A 19,992-nucleotide genomic window follows, 5' to 3' on the forward strand; every position below is an offset into this window, starting at 1 on the left:
TGAAGGGAAGCATAGCGTGTCGTATGGAATCCTCTTTGACAAGACTGCAAATACTCGTAAGGATTCCTTCGTCTATACATTCTGCTAATCTCGAACCACTACTCAATGCTGAATCGATAGTGGAAGCTCTAAACGGAACTTTACGCGCGGCAAAGAGACAGAAAAAGGTTCGGCACACCTTCATCTGATCGTGTTCTTAGACGCTATTTTGCTCTGTGTGAATAGGTCGCGTTTGACGCTGAGCTCCTCATGATGCCGAAGGATAAGGACGTGCAGGTTGTCTTATTGGAAGATTGACTGTTATTCTAGGGATTGATGGCAAAATTTGATTCATCGAATGAAATCCGAATGCACTTGGAATCTGGAGGTGGGACAGTGGGCTTTGTTACACAGTTCGCTAATTACAGAAGCTGTTGGTTCATTGGGCAGCCTTTGACATAAAGATCTTGTACGGCGAGCGTATCCCTTCCGTTGCGGTATTATGTGTAACATCCAGCAAATACATAAAGTTTCCTGTTCATCATGCCCGAGACCAGGTGCTACCAAACTCCGAAACTCCAACTGGAAGAGCGGCCTGGAATAATTTATCAGTACGCGCAGCTTGTTAGTGACTAGCAGTAGAACAACCTTTTCGTCGTAGTCTGTCCACTCCTCTTCACTCAAATCCACTTCAGGAAATGTAGTCCCCTTTGTACCGACGCATTTCCAGATACCCTGAAAGATCGAATTTGAGAGGAACGACCTTTCGTCAACAGACGTTACATACTCTAGGATCAAAACTGATGAACTCCAAGCCACGACATTCGATCTTCAAGAACGGCGCAAGCTGTCCATTTTCTGCATTGTAGGGTTTTGGAGGAGATGTCGGGTCGAATTTCGCCGAACTCTCGCGTTTACATAGGCCACATTTCCAAACAAAGTGGGCTTTTCCGCCTTTTCCCCCAGAGACGTCGTATTCCTCCTACATCGCATCATCGCTGCCTTTAGTCGTAAATTAGTGTGGAATCTATTTCGGCACATACTTGACGGTTGAGGGCGACGTATTTAGGATGAGTTTCGTTGCAGCTGGTACACTTGACCTACTTTTGGGTTTCAATGTTAGATTATACGAACGATGAGGGACCAAGAATTGCCACACAACCTCAAAGAAGTATTCAAAGTCGTCGCCGACAGGTGACAGATCGGATACATTCTCAAGTTCAGCTTTGATAGAAAGTAACAAAAACTAGTCAGAAATAAAAGTCTGGTCAAGTTTATGGAATGTAGATGAACACAAATCACTTACAACCATGATGACTGAAGGAAATTGAAGTAAGAGAAAACATCGTTTAGCGCTTTACGCCAGAGCGCTAAATTTGAACTTTCGATGCAATTCTCGCGCAGAATGCTAGTACCAGGAAACGAAGGTCCGGGCCTCATATTCAAGCTCAAGCTCAAAGCCTTGCCAGGCCTCGCTGTACTTAAATACTCCGGCTGATCTTCTAAAGCCATATTCAACCCAATTCTGCCGATGGCGGTGCTGTAAGTGCGCCGAGTCTAGCGAAGATCTTGATATAATTAAGTTCTGTCACCTTTTGTTAGATTTGTTTAACTCCCTTTTTCCCTCTTTCTCTCTGCTGGCCGGAGAGCTGGAACAATCTATTGTTGTAAAACCCACATCTCAAATCATGCTTCCCCCAACTCGCCAGAACTTGAATCCTTTCATCCTTTTGATTGTCCTTCTTGGGCTCCTTCAACTTCCCCTCATTGTTTACGCTGGACTCCCGCCGGCGGAGTATGAGGTGGGTGGCTCATAGCATGGCCATTACCCCTGCAGCTAACTTCAAGGCTCTTTCTTCCGCTTTTAGAGGCTGCAAGAGCTGAACGCAGTCGAAATGTCCAAAACGATTACTGATACTGATCGAGCATCCTATCTATGTGGGTACCGGACACAGCTCATACGATGACAGTAATCTCTGCTCACAAACCAGTTTTCACTAGCTGAAGACATATCCGATCTCATGGATAATGCCAAGAAGATTTCGAACGTTGGCAAGCTGAACAAAGACATATATACCTTGAAGGGGAATCTTGTCATGAAAGTCTTATCCTCGAAGGTTTCCAAAGACGAAGCTTACGGTGAGGCAAAAGCACTCGACATGCTACATGAATTGGAGAAGTCCGGACGGATCAAAATACGTTCGAGGATCCGCCGCACATATTTTCCTGCCATCATCATGAAAAGGAAGAAGGGAAAATCCTTATTCTCGAGCGATGTTTACAAACGCGCAAATAAAAAGGAGAGGAAGGCATTGAAGACGTCTGTCATTGACAAGGTGTGCGAAGAAGTTGCGCAGATAGCTCAGTCCAGCGGAATTTTGCACTAGTGAGTAACCCCCATATACATGCGTTCATTTACTTGTGCAAGAAACGATGCTCACGCCGACGATGGTATTTTTGCTGCCAGTGACAACAACCCCGACAATATCCTTCTCCAATTCACTGGAACATCCGTAACCTCTGTTGAATTGATCGATTATGGTCCTCCTTACACCTACCTCATTGACAAAAACACCGATAAACAGAAGATCGTAAGTGCCAATGAGTTCAACTCGGGTATATGCAGTAGTTCACCCAAGATCACCATTTTAGGTGGATGTTTGTGCAGCTTCCAGTGTATGGACTCTACTGTGGTGACGTCGTCATGGTGGGATGTTAGCGTAGGAAGCGCCAGTTACTATTAGGCGCTGCCTGCACTCGTTGTCCAGAGTCATCAGCAGGGTTTCGGTAGTTAGCGGCTCAAGCCATAGACTCACGTTCGCTCGTATTTGGCTTGTATCATCGTTTCCCTCTGGCCAACCACAACGTGTGGCTGCAATCTGAATACTGTGTCTAGTCGGTTTGATAAATTTAGCAGCAATATCTCATGATGAAAGTCTATTCCTTATATGTTTCCGAAGACAAAGCTTACGATGAGGCGGAAGTGCGCTCGACAAGATACACATGAGTTTGCGAGGTCTATACGTTCAAGGATTCCACCGCCATGTGCAATCGTACTTCATCACACCTTGTCAATAACAGAACTTCAGGCTTCTTCAGCCTCAGCACCTTCCTCTTGGTAGAGCTGATCGATTTGATCACACTTCCTTTGTTCCATTCAGCGGTACATGATTCAGCATAATTCGCGATTTGTCTTGATCATATAACAAATGGAATGAGCTTATATGGAACAGCTTTCTTGTACTGAGCCCATTGCCCAGTGTACTAAAAGTGACAGATGGGTAAGAAAAACACAAACGTGTACATAGATTCTAGCGGAAGACCTACCTTCTTCGAGCAATAATCATCCAGCTCCGGGATACCGGCCTTGACGAAATAATATGTGTGAAGTCCTCCGATGAATGCACCCCAAGCCCATCCAGCGGCAGCCATAGCAAAGCCTGCTCTCCAAAGAACATACCCACCGTAGTTGATATGTCTCGCAAGCGCAAAAAGACCACCAGTGTACACACGGCCCTTGTTTCTCGGATCCTTCTTGAACTTGAACCTCTGCAGCTCCGAGCCCCACTCCAATAGCATTCCGATAGCGTACAGACTAATTCCGACAATAGTTGGTGCAGATAACCGCGTTTCATCGCCGCCAACAGAGTTCAAGACTGAAGTCGCAGTGTTGGCGAACAAGACTGTGTTAAGTGAATTGGCAAGTGCGTTAAATGTCCCTATGTAAGCAGAGGCACGAGGAGGGAGTGCATCCTGCGAAATAGCTATTACCCAATAGCTCTGCTTGATGAACGAGCCGATGGCCATGCTGAATAGAATGGCTCGTTGAGGAGATAAGCCAGTGTTGGTACCCATAAAAAATAATGGGTGACCAATAGTAGACGAGATGGATGTGCCACCAAGAGCATGGATTAGTGGAGCGGCGAGAGAACGAGAAGAAAGGATGGCATATTGCAATGGAAGATCCAGAGCGCGAAAAAGGACAAAAACACTTTGGGTTAACGGGGTTGGCTCGTTCACTCCGCGCGGGATGAGTAGATTTTTATGAGTGGTGGATGAAGACATGTTGAACGTATAGTGTGTGGCCCGGGAAAAGAGAAAAAGGTCATTATCGCGTGATACTCTAGACTGAGGATATATATGACCCGAAGCTCGGTTTATTGACGTCTACTTCAGAAGAAAGCACCTTTAATTAGTTTCAGCGAATCTCTTCCCAGCCCTTACCCCCTGCTACCCACTTCTTTCTCCTCTTCCCCTGTACTTCTACATACATCTTCTCACAACCTCTGTACTCCTACTGTCACACCCCCATTGAATATACATCACTCCTCTCTCAAAATCATGAGCTGGAACATAAATGGTCGCTACCTCCTTAATCTCCTTTCTTCTGAATTCCTCAACCTTCTTCAAACTGCTGACATCATCCTTCTACAAGAAATCCGGCTTCAATCAGAGTCATGCATGAAGACTCCACCTGGTTATCTCTCCTTCGTCCGTAACCGCCGTCGACTTGATAACGACATCGAGAACCCCTGGGGTGGTGTTGCCACTCTCGTCCGTGAAAATCTCGACTGCCTCCTACGCCAAGACCTCTCCAGCCCGGACTTACTGGTGGTTGAGGTCAACGGTACCCTGATTCGTAATGTTTATATCCCTCCTGAGTCATCACGCACTAACTGGCAGGACTGGTCCGACATTAACCCCTGGGACGCCTTCGTGGAAAATACCCACCTCATCATGCAACTCGACATGCCCTCAGTTACCGGCGGCGATATCAATTCTCGCATTGGCAACCTATCACCTCACGCCGGCCATCCTGACCGTGTATCATCCGACCTTACCGTATCAACACGAGGCAGACTCCTCCTGGACCTCTGCAACACCCATCAACTAACCATCCTCAATGGTTCCTCCTCTTTGCCTGGCTCTCATTCTTCCCCAACCTCCTTCCAACGTCGCCGCGACGCCCTGGGTCACTCGATTACCTTAAAAACTGTAATAGACTACTTTATCATTACCCCTTTTCTTTTTCCCTTCGTGACCGAGTTAAACGTGAGACCCGAAACTGACTGGTCAGATCACTCTCCCATCATAGTCAACATGATGGCCCCAGTCACTCCTGCTTGCACTACTCCACTCACACCTGCCTTTCGCAGACGCATTGTTCCCACTCCACTACTCACTGACACTGACCTCTTTCAACACAGGATCCTCCATTCTGAGCCCCCCTCACATGCCTCGCAATTACTCACACTATACGGCCATGCTTCTCCAACACTGCTCCCACTCCCTCCCCTCAAAATCTACACCGATGGCTCCTGCTCAAACGTGGGTCAGCCAAACGCCTCCTCTGGGTCGGGGATCTTCTTCGGCAACCCTTCGCATCCACTTAACACCGCCGCACGCGTTACTGGAACCCAAACCAACAACCGGGGTGAACTTCTGGCAGTACTTATTGCCATCCAGAAGTCCCATTCGAAACGCCGCCTCGCAATTTACTCCGACTCCGAATATACGATTCGCTCCATTGTCTACCGTGCGCCAAAGGAAGCGCAATCCAACTGGACCTGCGCTAACGGCGACATTATGTGCGCCATTGCGCGGTGGGTTGCCTCTAGGGAATCACCAATTGTGTTCCACCACGTCCGTGCTCACTCAAATAATGCTCATAACGACGCCGCTGATACCTTGGCGAAACTGGGGTCTACTCTCCCATTACCCCCACTTGCTTCTCCCCTTGACTTCTTATCTGCCCGTGCTCCACCCATCTTCACACCGGCTACACCCTCCAACATCCCAAAGGTCTCCACCTCCCTACCAGAGCTACCTCCTCAACCTGCTCCTCATATACCTCCCAACCCCTCCCCTCATCTCCCTTCCTCACATCGCGGCCGTAACCACAAACGCACACGTCAGGACCTAATCCGTACCAAACTGTCAGCTGCAGCCTCGGCTGGTAGCGCAACTTTCTGGCGTTATTACAAGGAAATCCGCCGCACACTCCCGACCACATCCAGAGTCTCCTTGCAACAACTCACTGACACCTTCATCCCCCGTATGAACCCCCCTGACCCCGTACTCTCCTCCTTCGACCCTGCTCGCATCATTGCGGAGGACGCCCGCGCCAACGCTATCCCGTCTCCTTCACCACCCGCCTCTCACCCTGCCTTCAATGAACCTTTGTCTCTCGATGACATCGCATCCGTCAAGTCTTACCTCAAACGTACCAACCACTCGAACTCCATGATGCTGTTCGGTCCCCTGCCTCAAACTCTGCCCCACTTCACCCTCTCAGGTGAGATTCTGAAATTCCGAGACGTTGTCCGATATGTCGGTGTCTTCTTCCAATCAACCCACCGGAACATCTTTGCCTCCCACTACACCGAGAAACGTGATTGTGCAGTTGGTTCAGCTCGTGCAATCACCGGTTGCGACCTCCTTGTTGGGAACCGTCGCATGCCTCCTTCCATCACAAAACAGCTGTACACTGCTTTAGTAGACTGTCACCTCACCCACGGCTGTGAAATCATGCCTGACACCGACCCCGGTCTCCTTCGGATCTTGGAAGACATTCAATTACGCTTCCTGCGCTGCATGCTGGGCCTCTCCACCAACTCAGTAATCACTCCGCTATATACGGAAACTGGCATTATGCCGATCCGCACCCGTCGGGTATCCCTTACGCTCCGCTACCTCAAATATCTCATTGAACTGCCCGACACTCACTATGCCTCGCTTGCACTAGCCGAGAATGTTAACCTCCGCAACTCACTCTGCCCCTGCTGGCTCACCGACCTTGATTACGCCATCAACCAACTGCCAGGTAATCACCGTCTGCCCAACCTCCGTGCCCTCGATGGAGCCCTCATAGACAAACTGATCAAGGCAATTGAATTCTCCACCAAAACTAACCTACAGTCCCACATTGACACGTGGTCTAAGCTATCTCTACTACGTCACCGCCTGGAACCAAAGGAAGAAGGCCCCGCGAAACCTCAGATGATTGGACTTCGACATTACCTCACCCAAATTCTGAACCACTCTCATCGTCGCACCGTCACCAAACTACTCTGCGGTGACTTCACCCCCCACGTATTTCATGCATCTCCCTCCCCCCTCCGCCAATTGACTGCGACGGAACATCTCAACCGTCTCTGCCGCGCCTGCAACCGCCACCCTGAGACCCCTCAACACATCCTGCTTCAGTGCCCATCTCTGACCAGCATATGTTCTTTACGCACTGACTTCATTACCTACACCCGTCAGTTCCGACCTGTCCCCTTCGATGCATTCTCTTCCGACCCGACCGCCCTTCACTACCTCAAATCGTTCATCTTCGACTGGTCCCTGATTACTGCTAGTGCAAAATTTATCCACAACGTCATTGACCGCTGGCAGTCCTTCTTAGACACGGGAACTGATTCAGAACAGGTCGGGGAAAGTGAAAGTGAAGACTCAGATCTTGAATAATTTCCCTCTACGGTACCACTACGTTTTAGGTACCGTAATATGTATTTTACCCCCTCCATTCTCACTGCAGTCTACCGTCCCTCGTTGGATGAGCATTCGCTGCAACTGAGATGGTTGGGCCCGGCTGTTCCCTAGTGGGACCCCGTCTTAGACGGAGCCGCGTATCTATCTATCTATCTATCTATATACACGCCCCGCGAACTTCTGCTATTTCAACGACATGATGAGCATCACGTGGAAACTCCAACCCAAGAACCCATGTTCACCCAGTTCAATCAGCATGATTCCCCAAGGCTAAGGCTAAATGTCCAACTTCAGATGAAAGTGCATTCGTCCTTACTTCGGCAACTCACAGAACATATTTAAAAAGATCAACGTCAACTCTTTCTGCTTATGCAAGTCGCATGACGAGAATCAAGCTTATAGTCGGCGAATTGATATGAGGTTATTATTCCGTCCTGGTTAGTATAAGAAGCTAGAACGTTAGAATGCATAGTTTGTTTCATCTTTTCCATGTCGCCTGCTAATACATCCACTAACAAAGGCGTTCTAATTCAGCGCGGATCCAACGAGCGAACCCCGTTCTCCCGTGGTCTTTTCGTCTTGTCTCGCGGTCTGGATCTACCATTACAATATGCTATCCTTTCTTCTCGTTCCTTGGCCGCACCTCTAATTCACGCTCTAGGCGGAACAGCTATTCTACCTACTGGACCCCCGCTCTTCCTCATGGGTACCAACACCGGCCTGTCTCCCCAACGCGCCATTATATTCGGCATGGTCATAGGCTCGTTCGTTAAGCAAAGTTACTGGGTGACTGCCATCTCCCAGGAACCAATGACTCCTCGTGCTGCTGCTCTCATAGGAGCATTTTACGCGGTTGCTAGCTCCCTCAATACTATTCTGTTCACCAATACTGCGACGTCGGTGTTGGGTTACGCTTCTGTTGCAGGCGACGAGACGCGATTGCCCATACAGACTCTTGTCGGCATCGGTCTGTATGCTCTCGGCATGGTATTAGAATGGGCCTCGGAGCTGCAAAGATTGAGGTTTAAGAAGGATCCGAAGAATAAAGGTCGTGCTTACACTGGTGGTCTTTTTGGACTTGCGAGGCATATCAATTATGGTGGATATGTTCTCTGGAGAGTTGGGTCTTCTATTGCTGCTGCTGGATGGATTTGGGGTGCAGCGGTTGGAGGATTCCACACTTATTACTTCTTGAAAGACGGTATTCCGGAGTTGGACGCTTATTGCTCGAAGAGGGTGAGTTGTTCGTTAGCAGCACCTCAATATATTCTTCTGACGTTATGTGACATTCCAGTACAGCGAGCAGTGGAGCGAGTACAAGAAGGCAGTTCCATACAAGCTCTTTCCTTATATTTTGTGAATGAACTAAACTTCGAGCCTCAGGCAACATTTGTATCGATATTTATTGCAGCTGAATACACATTGAACGAAAAAGCTGTGTGCCGATTGAGTCAGATAACTCGGGATGTAATTGATAATGTGTACGCATTTCGATCATTTAACTTCACGTCCACCTACCATCCTCGATGGTATCATACAACCTTGCCTTCATCTTCCTTTTCTGCTTAATAGACCCAGAGCCTGACCCAATTCAGTACCACCACTGCGTTTAGTCTCCACTGGATTTTCCTTGAACTCACTAAAAGGCAACCGACATAGTTCCGTTAAGTAAGTTGAACAGCGGATAGTTGTATGAAAATTTTCGCTCGTTGTCAGCAACGAGTACTGCTTACTGATGAAGTGGAGTATAGGTATAGTATGATGTAGTACTTTGCCAAAGGACATTTGTATTGGAATGACGATGCTCGAATGCAGAGCGGTGAAAACTGCGTTCCGGCTCCTCTTCTCTCCAAGATGGTGATTCCCTATCGTTCCTGTCATCATGGACCAATGATATAAAACCCCCAATCGATGTGGCCGATAGCTATCTTCATCCAGCTATGTCTTCCACCACTCAAGAACCCAAAGAATATAAAAGCCTACTCATTCGAGGGAATACCGAGTCGAGCCCATTCTCTCGCGCTCTGTTTATAATCTTACGATCCATCGATCTCCCTATCCAATACTCCATCCTCTCTTCGAATTCCCTTGGCGTACACGGACAGAGTCTCATCCATGTTCTAGGTGGAACACCGGTTCGAGTGACTTCTGCCACCGACACACCGCGCTTAATTCTCTTGGCCATGACCCTCGCCGCATTCGCTAAACAGATCTACTGGGTCCTAGCTGTCTCCATGACCCCCGTCACACCAAAGACTTCCGCATTAATCAGTCTATTCAACTTGTCCTGCAATACCGCGAATACAGTGTTATTCGTCAACGCTGCTACGTCTGTGCTAACCTCCAACAGTGCAACCAGGTCCAGGGATGAAACAAATCATCTGCCTATACAGATGTTTGTGGGATTAGCCGTCTTCGTTCTCGGCTTAGCTGTGGAGTGGGTCTCGGAGATCCAGAGGACGAGGTTCAAAACCGAACCGAGGAATAAAGGACAGATATACACCAAAGGCTTATTTGCCTACACCAGGCATATTAATTATACTGGATACGTGCTATGGAGAACAGGGTTTGCTACAGCTGCCGCGGGCTGGGGATGGGGGGCATTTGTAGCGAGTGCGTTCACGTATGATTTCTTGACTAGAGGGATTCCGGAGCTGGATCAGTATTGTGAAAGGAAGGTGTGTAAAACAACATTTCTGTGAGATGTTTTGAGGTCTCTCATTGATGGATTATTCAGTATGGTGAAGGATGGGCACAGTACAAGAAGGTTGTTCCGTATAAACTTTTCCCGTTTATCATTTAGTTGCGGGTGTGTTCAACAACTCCCGAAGCGCTGTTCAAGTTACATAACGTTTTGAGTGACGACAGAATAACTAGACCCATTTTAGCAACAAACCTCATTGATTGTGATTGAGGAATCAAAAGGCCAAGGTATGGAACTAGTTTTCGCGGGAAATTCTCAAGCTTCCGTGAGAAATCCTCCAATCACTCTGAATCCTCCGCGTCAAGCTTCGAAGACCATCGAATTCTCCTGCCTCTGCCCTATGACTATGCCGATTTATTGGGGACACAATGACAACCCTTCATCATGACTATTTCCGCTTATATCTAGAGCTACAACAAATTGGATTCCTGTAATCACCCCCCTGTCACCTGTAATGTTTATTTCTGTAAGCCATAGCACTCTCAAACAATGTGTATGTACTTCCATTTCCAGGTGTCTTGGACTGTGTCTGTGGATTCCATTCACTGAGTGTTAGACTGGATCAATTAACATCATGTCTCAAAATCATTTACAATTGCTCACCAACTGACTTCGCACAAGCTCACCAAGCTACGGTAGCTTATTAATAGCCTCCGATTTCTCCTTAACCACTCACCAATTGTTTGTGACATCACTCACCAAGTGCTTTACATAAGTTCACCAACCATAGCACACTTCATTACGATGGCATCAGTTACTCCTCCGATTTCTCCTTAACCACTCACCAATTGTTTGTGACATCTCTCACCAAGTGCTTTACATAAGTTCACCAACCATAGTGTGCTCCATTGTGATGGTGTCAGTCATTTTATCTTACTTTCTCAGTACTGCAATTTCAATGCTTATCGAAGTTGTTTGATAACTGTATCTTTACAGTATTTTTCGAGTATCTAAAAGAGGTTTGGCTGCATAACCCTTGCAACAGCAAGGGCATCTACCCATAGACGAGCAACATGCTCTTCCTGAGGCTCACGATTATAATGGAGGACTTGTTCATCCAATGATACCACCTGCCCATGAGATAATGAACCAGCGGGTGAATTAACAACAACCTCATTAAGGTCAGGAGGCGGTCCCCTGTGGCCAAGCCATGAACCAGATCCTTCCCCACTGTAGTTTTTTCGTAGAGCCCTCAGTAATACTTCATCTTGTAGCCCCTCCCAGTCTACGCCAAAAACTTCCAATTCTTCATCTGACATCGCAAACTGATCCAAACTATCCCCTCGTATGCCATGAACTAGCATATCAAAACCAAACATATCTTCAGGTGACCGAGCAGGACCATTGCGCTGTGAAATGCGGTGGTGATTCCATGATTCAGCCCAAAAGGCCAGCTGTTCATTGATTGTTGGCAGAAAAAGGTGTTGCAGAAGCCATATGTGATTTGCATTGGTTATATCGAGTCCATACCTCATTTCAAGGATGGTAAAGAGGTCATTCCATGATTGGGAGATGTAATGGCTAACATCAACCCAAAGGCGTTCAATACGCACATTGTGAACAGATCTTGGAAAATTAGAGTGAGTATATAGCACATGTACAAAAACATGCTGATTTACCGTCCCCAGATATAGGAACCTCGACTTTCTCCTCGGGCAAATTCCATGAAAGCAGCAACCCAGATATTCTCTACACCATGGTCTCCACGTACACGGGAAGGAAGACCATACTGTTGTACAGATGACAGGAAAAGGGACATAACAGTTTGACCACGGTTATTGTTGCTTGCTCGCAGACCAGTGATCATTCGTGAATAACCATCAATGAAGCCATGAATCACAATACCCCATCGAATTAGACCTGGGCAGTATATCATCAAATATTGTCGTAACTCAAATTCTAGAAAGCACTTGCGATGATGACCATCATGATGCCATAAAGAGTTAGGACCAGGAACCGAGTATCCTCGTCGCCGGATGCGAATACGCTCAAAGACTCTATGGATAGGATCTATGCGTATCAGAGATTGGCGAATACGTTCATAAGGAACAATATGGCCCAGACGGCGCAGCATTCCGTCCAGCATTCTGATTCCTGCCCGGCTATAGTGGACCCTCAGCTGGCTCAAAAGAGAATCCAGCTGGTCATTTGACATATGAGACAGGTAGCTAGATGTAGATGGAATAGAAGCAGCCTCTGCACGGATTTGTTCAGGTAATTGAATGGGATCAGGAATTTGAGCGTCTAGAATATTATCTTCATGCTGGCTGGTACTTGATGAAATATTACTGGTATCTGGAGTGGATGGAAAGGGATTTTGGCCGGGCAATGCAATACCATAGTCAAGCAGACGCTGCCTCACAGTATCACGATTTAGACCAAGGAAGTGCGCCAAGGCAGATGTTGAGCGCTGGGTATATGCCCAATGCAGAAATTCCGGATTAATCTCAATACGTGGGCGACCTGGACGGCCAGTATACTCTCGATGAATGACTTCAGGTCTTCCTTGATGTGATGATTCAGTAGTCTGTCCATATAGAGCCCTGACATCAATTATCATGAGCTGAACACCATTTTGAAGGACTTGAAGCTCCTCGGGTGCAAATAGGGTGGTATGCTACATTAATGGGCACCTTGGTATTGAATTATTCTCGTGTCATAATGAAGAGGTCTCACCTGATTAACCATTTGGCCAAACTGCTCCAAGTCTTCACCAAGAAGTTGAAGTAGAAATGAGTCTGTTTCTTGAGAATAAACTTGGGTCAGAATAATTTGGAATTGTTCATAATGAGCGCGAAATGCATCAAGTAGGCCATTGGGATTGTCTGTGATTGTGCCAGGATTAACGCCATGTATTGTTATTGGCAAGAAACTGATGATGAAGAATAATCCACAGATGAGCGAAAGATGTAGATATAAAAACTTGAGCAGCTGGCGCATATTTGGTTTTGAAAAAACAATGAGGCGCTCAAATATAATTAGCTCACCGACATTGCCGGAAAAGGAACACATCAAGCGCTTCTTTTCTCAGCTAAATACTCTTGCTTTGAACTTCGATTTCTTCCATCTGTCCTCCGGTGCAGATGGACACCTCCCAGCCATCTTTGCTAGATGATGATTGGTTAAGTCAAATTGAGACTATACTTAATTCATCAAACTGTCGCTCTTTATCAACAAACCATCCTTATGACTTCTTGAATTTTGATACCCATGCATATTCTCGATCTTTAGCCTTTCAAGTTCCCAACAATGGTATGTCAAGTATGTTTCATTTTCATTGATTTTATTATTCTGATCCTGTTTTGAATCTACAGCAGAGACTGGGCTGTCTACAGCTAAGACCATCCATTCCCAGTTCAACCGTAATGGTAAGCAACTTTTATTGTCTTCACTATATATCCGATTCTCTAATGACATACATGCTACTGAACCAGCTATGGATACTACAGCCCAGCCCACCATTGCGTCCCAGATCAATGCGGTTAACATCGCACCATCTACAACCGATACTATCTATCCTCAGTTCAAAGTTGACAGTAAGCAAGTTTTATCCTCTTCGCCACATATCTTATACTCCCATTGTAGACGCTACTAAATCAACTATGGATGCCATGGCCAGACCCACTTTTTCGTCCTGGTTCAATGCAGCTAATACTGTCCTATCTACAACTGATATGATCGATCCTCAGTTTGACCTTAACAGTAAGGAACTCTTATTTTCTTCGCTAATACCTTAAACTCTAATGACATAGATGCTACTGAAACGGCTACGGATACTACAGCCCAACCCACCATTGCGTCCCAGATCGATGCGGCTAACATCGCACCATCTACAACCGATACTATCTATCCTCAGTTCAAAGTTGACAGTAAGCAAGTTTTATCCTCTTCGCCACATATCTTATACTCCCATTGTAGACGCTACTAAATCAACTATGGATGCCATGGCCAGACCCACTTTTTCGTCCTGGTTCAATGCAGCTAATACTGTCCTATCTACAACTGATATGATCGATCCTCAGTTTGACCTTAACAGTAAGGAACTCTTATTTTCTTCGCTATACACCTTAAACTCTAATGACATAGATGCTACTGAAACGGCTACGGATACTACAGCCCAACCCACCATTGCGTCCCAGATCGATGCGGCTAACATCGCACCATCTACAACTGATACTATCTATCCTCAGTTCAAAGTTGACAGTAAGCAAGTTTTATCCTCTTCGTCATATATCTTATACTCCCATTATAGATGCTACTAAATCAACTATGGATACCATGGCCAGACCCACTTTTGCGTCCTGGTTCAATGCAGCTAATACTGTCCTATCTACAACTGATATGATCGATCCTCAGTTTGACCTTAATAGTAAGGAACTCTTATTTTCTTCGCTATACACCTTAAACTCTAATGACATAGATGCTACTGAAACGGCTACGGATACTACAGCCCAACCCACCATTGCATCCCAGATCGATGCGGCTAACATCGCACCATCTACAACTGATACTATCTATCCTCAGTTCAAAGTTGACAGTAAGCAAGTTTTATCCTCTTCGTCATATATCTTATACTCCCATTATAGACGCTACTAAATCAACTATGGATACCATGGCCAGACCCACTTTTGCGTCCTGGTTCAATGCAGCTAATACTGTCCTATCTACAACTGATATGATCGATCCTCAGTTTGACCTTAATAGTAAGGAACTCTTATTTTCTTCGCTATACACCTTAAACTCTAATGACATAGATGCTACTGAAACGGCTACAGATACTACAGCCCAATCCACCATTGCGTCCCAGATCGATGCGGCTAACATCACATCATCTACAGCCAATACTATCTATCCTCAGTTCAAAGTTGACGGTAAGCAAGTTTTATCCTTTTCGTTATGTATCTTATACTCCCATAATATAGATACTTCTGAAATGGTTATGAATACTGCTGAACCTACTACTCTATTGACTGTCGGAACTGGTGATACTACCAATCCTCGGTCCAACCTTAATAGTAAGTGCGATTCATATTCTTCTATGTCTCATGCTTCAATGATCATAGACACTTCTGATATACATACTACTCAATCTGACATTCAATCATGGGTTGATGCAGCCTATGCTGCGCTATGGGCAGTCGAGATGACCCATTCTCAGTCCAACCTTAATAGTAAGTATATCTTCTTTGCTATATATCTCTATGCTCTAACAGCTCTAGATACTACTGAATCTGCTATAAACGCTACTGAATCCACTGCACTATCGAATGACAATGCTAACAATTCTCGGAAGTTGACAAGTAAGTACAATCCATTTCTTTTGCTAAATATTCTATAATATAATGAATGAAGATGCTACCGAACCTGCAATATATACCGCTCAATCAATTGTACATTCCCCGACTCATAGAAATATACCCCAAATAAATAATCTCATAGCCTCGAAGACTTGTAAGTCATTCTAAATCAATTCTAGCACAATTCTTACTCTAAGTCGATAGCAATTACGATACACATTTATCTCGCCTCTAGCTGGGTTGAGATACCCTTGCTTCACAGTATTTTCTGGAATATCAACGTCCCAAGTACCTGGATCAGTGTGCAGGAAGCATCTTTTGCCATTTCGCCAACAAATTTACTCGAAATTCTACAAGACTATCAGACATATATTGTGCCTCCTTCCCTTCTTCCACAAAGCATTTACTTTGCAGCATGTAACCCTGTTTCGATGCTTCTTACCTCTTCTTTGGTAACTATCGACTCGCCACTAAGTTCTCCACAAGCACAAGGTCGAATAATTGGCAAAGTAGGAAATGTACTGAATTCTGCTCCGGCCCTTATCTTGGGCATTGATGAGACCAATCCATTGAATCAGTCCTTTTTCAACACGTCTGCGAAGTTGAATCTTCCTGGAAACTCTACTGGGAAACATTTTGTACTTGCATTTATTTTGCCCCCTCGACCATCACGTTCATCTCCTGCACCTTCAAGGAGCCAAGAAAGGTGGAGTCCCTATGGGACTCGTCCAATCTCTGCACAAACCTTGCCCGCCCTTCCCCAGATGTTCCCAGCCTCGTCTGAGTCCCAACTGCCATTTTCTTCGAGCCAGCCAGGTTCACCTTTGTCACACCCATCCGTATCTGCATTTCCTTTGCAGTTGCCCCGCCCATCATCATCACATTCCTCCGTTTCTGCTTCATTTTTGCCATCACCCAGCTCGTTATCTTCGTCCAGTGTGGCTGGGTCACTTTCACCATCGCCACAATCACCGTTACTACCTGCACCTCTTCAAGCTCCATTGTTTCGACCTCGGCTTCTACCCCATACAGCTGCATCATCATCAGAACCATTCATGGGAATACAGAATGGAGATACGTTTGAGACCAATGCCCGAGATCTTGCTGACTTGTGCAGGGGGCTTGGGTGGGATCTCAAAACGTTACAATATACTACAGCTGCCACCAACGCCGATATTGTTGGGTTATACCACCAGTACACTACTGGTCGCAGCTTTGAACAACAGATTGGGAGTATCTCAAGGGGTGATGGTGATCGCCGAAAGCGTTTTGTGAAATACGCAGATAATACTGTTGAATCAGTTGCTTCGATTTTGGAACGACTCAAGTTTAAAAAATCGACATATGATGACAAGAGACGATTGTTTTCATTTGTAGAAGATGTTGGGAAGTCGAACAAGATCTGGAATCCTGCTAATGTTCCTCCGGGAGGCTTTCAGAAAAGTTTGCCATTACCTTTCGAGGGCTAATTCAGATAATTTACTGACTAATTTTACAGCTTTTCTTCGGCCTTATGATGTTTGGGTGTGCATCAAATATCTATGGGGTCCATCGGGACCTTTAACCTTGAGAAAACCAATACCTGAACCTTCCGAGGATGAAGATCCTGTCATTGAGGCTTCCCGCAAGCTTCACCAAGGTTGTATCAGACAGTATCGTATTGCTATTGAAAATTCCCTTGTGGATCCCATGTAATAGCCGTAGGTCATTTGTTTAATAGCGGCAATTCCAATTGTAATTACAAATGTCTTGAGATAGTAAGAACAAGCAATGTCTAAAAACCTCTACTCTATATGTGCGCAGAGCTGTGCATCAAAGTGGTAGCAGTGCCCACCCTACAGGTGAGCTAATAAAACGGTTTAGAACCTCTGGTCTCATGAAGTATGCATAAAGGACACGCTCCCCTGTTGTCCATGGTGGAACTTCATGCGTCCAAAGCTTCCCAGAAAATATGAAGACTGTTCCCGGACGATAGCGGAACTGAGCACCCAGTTCTTTGATATACATTTCTGCTCCTTCGCAGAATCCAAGATTGAACAGGATATCGAAGAACTTGTTATCTCCACTAGAGTCCCGGTGCTCCTTTGAAATCCGAGAAGAAATGACGGAAAGACAGTTGAAAACCGACTTCCATTGTATGGCCCATTTGCTTGTCATTGGATTTTGACGGAGACCTGAGAGGGCAACAAGCCCAGCATAGTGAAGTTCCGGATGCAATAGCCTAAGAAGTATGTTCGATAAGATTTGCATTTTTTCAATCCGTTCCAGCCACTGTAAACTCTGCGCTTCATTGCCTTGACTCAAGGACAAAGAAGTGACGAGAGGATATTCCAAAGCCTTTCATAGTAAAGATGAATTAGTTTTGGGAGCAGCAAAATGAGAGTGACTACTTACATGGTGGCCTTGTGCAAGCCAACCGGGGGAGAAATTCAAGCATCCGGGGGCGACCTTTGGTCTCTTTACCGGGGTAAAATATTTTTCATTTACTCGCCAAACAGACTTCTCGTCTTTTGGAACAATACTTGCATATAGCTTTTGTGAAAGGAGAGATGTCGAATCAAATATTTCGTGCTACAATTTTTTCAGTCAATGAACAGATTTGATTTATGTAGACTACCTGTTCATTTTGTGCCAGTAAATTTGGCAAATAATAAAGCAATGCAATATTTTGGTTGTCAGTTACTACACAGGGCTCAATTATTTTCCCAAGTTTTGTTGAAACCAAGGCAGTCCTTTCGCTCAACATCGAAGAAGCAAAAGCATCGGCACTGCAAGGCAGCTTCACTGAAAGTCTTGGTTAGGCTTAAATAAACATCTAGCTGTTTTTCTGACCTGGATTCTTTAATGCAAGATGAATGGCTCTTCTTATAGACTCAAGATTGATGCCATTCCATCGAGCCACTTGTTTCTTGATGCTATTTCTATAACAGTCAACAACAGATAAATTAAGAAAGCAATGAATCTTACTTTGTCTGAGCAATTTGCGATTTAAGCAATTCAATAATGTCCTCAAATGATCTGTGTTCTATCTGTGGCATGGTCGAGGTCTTGGAAATAGTAGGATATACGCTACGTGTTACAAAATGCAAATTGAAAGGGCCTTGGGTTAGGGTTAGGATTAAGTTGGGTCAAGCATCATCCGATGATACATTCGTAAATATGCTAAGTCGTACAACTATGAAAAACCAAGGTTCACAATTGAAGGCTTCATAGAAAAGTGGCCAACTCTTCTTTGAAGCCTTCAATCATGGACCTCTAGCTATAGTAATAACTATAGTGCTTCTAAATATAATGATAAACTATCCTAGAAGTAACAAATACTTCGGGGCAATACGCCTCAAGCACATGTCCCTATACAGAGAATGGGGCTACAAAACCCTTAGTACCAGCAGATATTCCTGGCACCCATCCCTATGCGGAGGATGGGGCTGCGGGAACACCCTGTCGAGCACCTGTCCCTATGCGGAGGACAGGGCTACAGAACCCCCCGAAACCAGCAGGTATTCCCAGCACCCATCCCTATGCGGAGGATGGGACTGCGGAAACACCCTGAGGCAATGAATACCTCAAGCACCTGTCCCTATGCGGAGGACAAGGCTACAGAACCCCCGAAACCAGCAGATATTCCCAGCACCCATCCCTATGCGGAGGATGGGGCTGCGGAAACACCCCGTCGAGCACCTGTCCCTATGCGGAGGACAGGGCTACAGAACCCCCCGAAACCAGCAGATATTCCCAGCACCCATCCCTATGCGGAGGATGGGGCTGCGGAAACACCCTGTCGAGCACCTGTCCCTATGCGGAGGACAGGGCTACAGAACCCCCTGAAACCAGCAGATATTCCCAGCACCCATCCCTATGCGGAGGATGGGGCTGCGGAAACACCCCGTCGAGCACCTGTCCCTATGCGGAGGACAGGGCTACAGAACCCCCCGAAACCAGCAGATATTCCCAGCGCCCATCCCTATGCGGAGGATGGGGCTGCGGAAACACCCCGTCGAGCACCTGTCCCTATGCGGAGGACAGGGCTACAGAACCCCCCGAAACCAGCAGATATTCCCAGCACCCATCCCTATGCGGAGGATGGGGCTGCGGCAACACCCAAACACAATGAACACCTCAAAAACCTGTCCCTGTATGGAGGATGTATGCCTCACCCTGGTGATAAAATGGTGTATGATAAAATGTGCTAGAAAACTCACCAGGATTACCTAGATATTGAGACCAGAGGCTGAATTCTAATTGGGTTGATTTGGATTAGTGATTCACGGAGGTTGAAGAAGAGAAAACCATTGCTTATTCCCAAAAATGAATATTTGACTGTACCAGAGTGAGTAACCGTGACTAAAAGAAGTCATACCATAAACATCGTGAGCTTGTTGGATGGAGAGAAAGTCGCGCTCTTTCTCTCCATCCAACAAGCTCTGCAATGCTCAAAGCAGTGGTCATGGAGGTAATGAAGAACCAAATTGCCACGTCAGCGTTTCAATAAACAGTATCATGTGATTTGACTATGAT

At 46.0% G+C, this 19,992-nt stretch overlaps 11 protein-coding genes across 11 annotated transcripts; 7 read left to right on the top strand and 4 right to left on the bottom strand.

Moving 5' to 3' along the window:
- Positions 1 to 314: 314 nt before the first annotated feature.
- Positions 315 to 1,291, bottom strand: C8R40DRAFT_1187059 (uncharacterized protein; the record flags this gene model as incomplete). Its single annotated transcript, XM_046233012.1, has 6 exons — positions 315 to 574; positions 628 to 714; positions 767 to 961; positions 1,023 to 1,079; positions 1,124 to 1,225; positions 1,286 to 1,291. 6 exons carry the CDS (start codon positions 1,289 to 1,291, stop codon positions 521 to 523), a joined length of 501 nt encoding a protein of 166 aa, XP_046086907.1. The 3' UTR covers positions 315 to 520.
- C8R40DRAFT_161005 (uncharacterized protein) lies at positions 1,284 to 2,802 on the top strand. Its single transcript, XM_046234209.1, has 5 exons — positions 1,284 to 1,781; positions 1,848 to 1,917; positions 1,981 to 2,365; positions 2,447 to 2,570; positions 2,632 to 2,802. Exons 1-5 carry the CDS (start codon positions 1,668 to 1,670, stop codon positions 2,674 to 2,676), a joined length of 738 nt encoding a protein of 245 aa, XP_046086908.1. The 5' UTR covers positions 1,284 to 1,667; the 3' UTR covers positions 2,677 to 2,802.
- A 375-nt stretch (positions 2,803 to 3,177) lies between these two features.
- C8R40DRAFT_1044043 (uncharacterized protein) lies at positions 3,178 to 4,044 on the bottom strand (the record flags this gene model as incomplete). The annotated part of the gene is made up of 2 exons (XM_046224206.1): positions 3,178 to 3,243; positions 3,307 to 4,044. The coding sequence occupies 2 exons, from the start codon at positions 4,042 to 4,044 to the stop codon at positions 3,178 to 3,180; spliced, it is 804 nt and encodes a 267-aa protein (XP_046086909.1).
- Positions 4,045 to 5,274: 1,230 nt separating this feature from the next.
- C8R40DRAFT_1025926 (ribonuclease H-like domain-containing protein) lies at positions 5,275 to 5,685 on the top strand (the record flags this gene model as incomplete). Its single annotated transcript, XM_046223077.1, has 1 exon — positions 5,275 to 5,685. A coding segment is annotated over one exon (411 nt), but the record flags the coding sequence as incomplete, so codon positions are not given.
- Positions 5,686 to 6,216: 531 nt separating this feature from the next.
- On the top strand, positions 6,217 to 7,218 carry C8R40DRAFT_1024250 (uncharacterized protein; the record flags this gene model as incomplete). Its single annotated transcript, XM_046223052.1, has 1 exon — positions 6,217 to 7,218. A coding segment is annotated over one exon (1,002 nt), but the record flags the coding sequence as incomplete, so codon positions are not given.
- Positions 7,219 to 7,962: 744 nt separating this feature from the next.
- C8R40DRAFT_1069038 (uncharacterized protein) lies at positions 7,963 to 8,833 on the top strand (the record flags this gene model as incomplete). Its single annotated transcript, XM_046226070.1, has 2 exons — positions 7,963 to 8,709; positions 8,768 to 8,833. The coding sequence occupies 2 exons, from the start codon at positions 7,963 to 7,965 to the stop codon at positions 8,831 to 8,833; spliced, it is 813 nt and encodes a 270-aa protein (XP_046086912.1).
- A 306-nt stretch (positions 8,834 to 9,139) lies between these two features.
- Positions 9,140 to 10,291, top strand: C8R40DRAFT_161309 (uncharacterized protein). The gene is made up of 2 exons (XM_046234210.1): positions 9,140 to 9,141; positions 9,225 to 10,291. Exon 2 carries the CDS (start codon positions 9,414 to 9,416, stop codon positions 10,173 to 10,175), a length of 762 nt encoding a protein of 253 aa, XP_046086913.1. The 5' UTR covers positions 9,140 to 9,141; positions 9,225 to 9,413; the 3' UTR covers positions 10,176 to 10,291.
- Positions 10,292 to 11,127: 836 nt separating this feature from the next.
- On the bottom strand, positions 11,128 to 11,843 carry C8R40DRAFT_1044110 (uncharacterized protein; the record flags this gene model as incomplete). Its single annotated transcript, XM_046224208.1, has 2 exons — positions 11,128 to 11,743; positions 11,797 to 11,843. 2 exons carry the CDS (start codon positions 11,841 to 11,843, stop codon positions 11,128 to 11,130), a joined length of 663 nt encoding a protein of 220 aa, XP_046086914.1.
- Positions 11,844 to 11,915: 72 nt separating this feature from the next.
- On the bottom strand, positions 11,916 to 12,988 carry C8R40DRAFT_1024267 (uncharacterized protein; the record flags this gene model as incomplete). The annotated part of the gene is made up of 3 exons (XM_046223053.1): positions 11,916 to 12,037; positions 12,380 to 12,794; positions 12,854 to 12,988. Coding segments are annotated over 3 exons (672 nt in total), but the record flags the coding sequence as incomplete, so codon positions are not given.
- Positions 12,989 to 13,260: 272 nt separating this feature from the next.
- C8R40DRAFT_1169956 (uncharacterized protein) lies at positions 13,261 to 17,169 on the top strand (the record flags this gene model as incomplete). Its single annotated transcript, XM_046231457.1, has 14 exons — positions 13,261 to 13,429; positions 13,492 to 13,545; positions 13,612 to 13,713; positions 13,763 to 13,879; positions 13,930 to 14,046; positions 14,096 to 14,380; positions 14,430 to 14,714; positions 14,764 to 15,048; positions 15,100 to 15,192; positions 15,241 to 15,348; positions 15,397 to 15,477; positions 15,530 to 15,628; positions 15,679 to 16,917; positions 16,973 to 17,169. 14 exons carry the CDS (start codon positions 13,261 to 13,263, stop codon positions 17,167 to 17,169), a joined length of 3,231 nt encoding a protein of 1,076 aa, XP_046086916.1.
- A 1,718-nt stretch (positions 17,170 to 18,887) lies between these two features.
- C8R40DRAFT_1169957 (uncharacterized protein) lies at positions 18,888 to 19,709 on the top strand (the record flags this gene model as incomplete). Its single annotated transcript, XM_046231458.1, has 2 exons — positions 18,888 to 19,635; positions 19,690 to 19,709. 2 exons carry the CDS (start codon positions 18,888 to 18,890, stop codon positions 19,707 to 19,709), a joined length of 768 nt encoding a protein of 255 aa, XP_046086917.1.
- Between the last annotated feature and the right edge of the window lie 283 nt (positions 19,710 to 19,992).

The sequence above is a fragment of the Lentinula edodes genome (genome assembly GCF_021015755.1).
Source record: "Lentinula edodes strain Le(Bin) 0899 ss11 chromosome Unknown C8R40scaffold_15, whole genome shotgun sequence".
NCBI lineage: Eukaryota > Fungi > Basidiomycota > Agaricomycetes > Agaricales > Omphalotaceae > Lentinula > Lentinula edodes.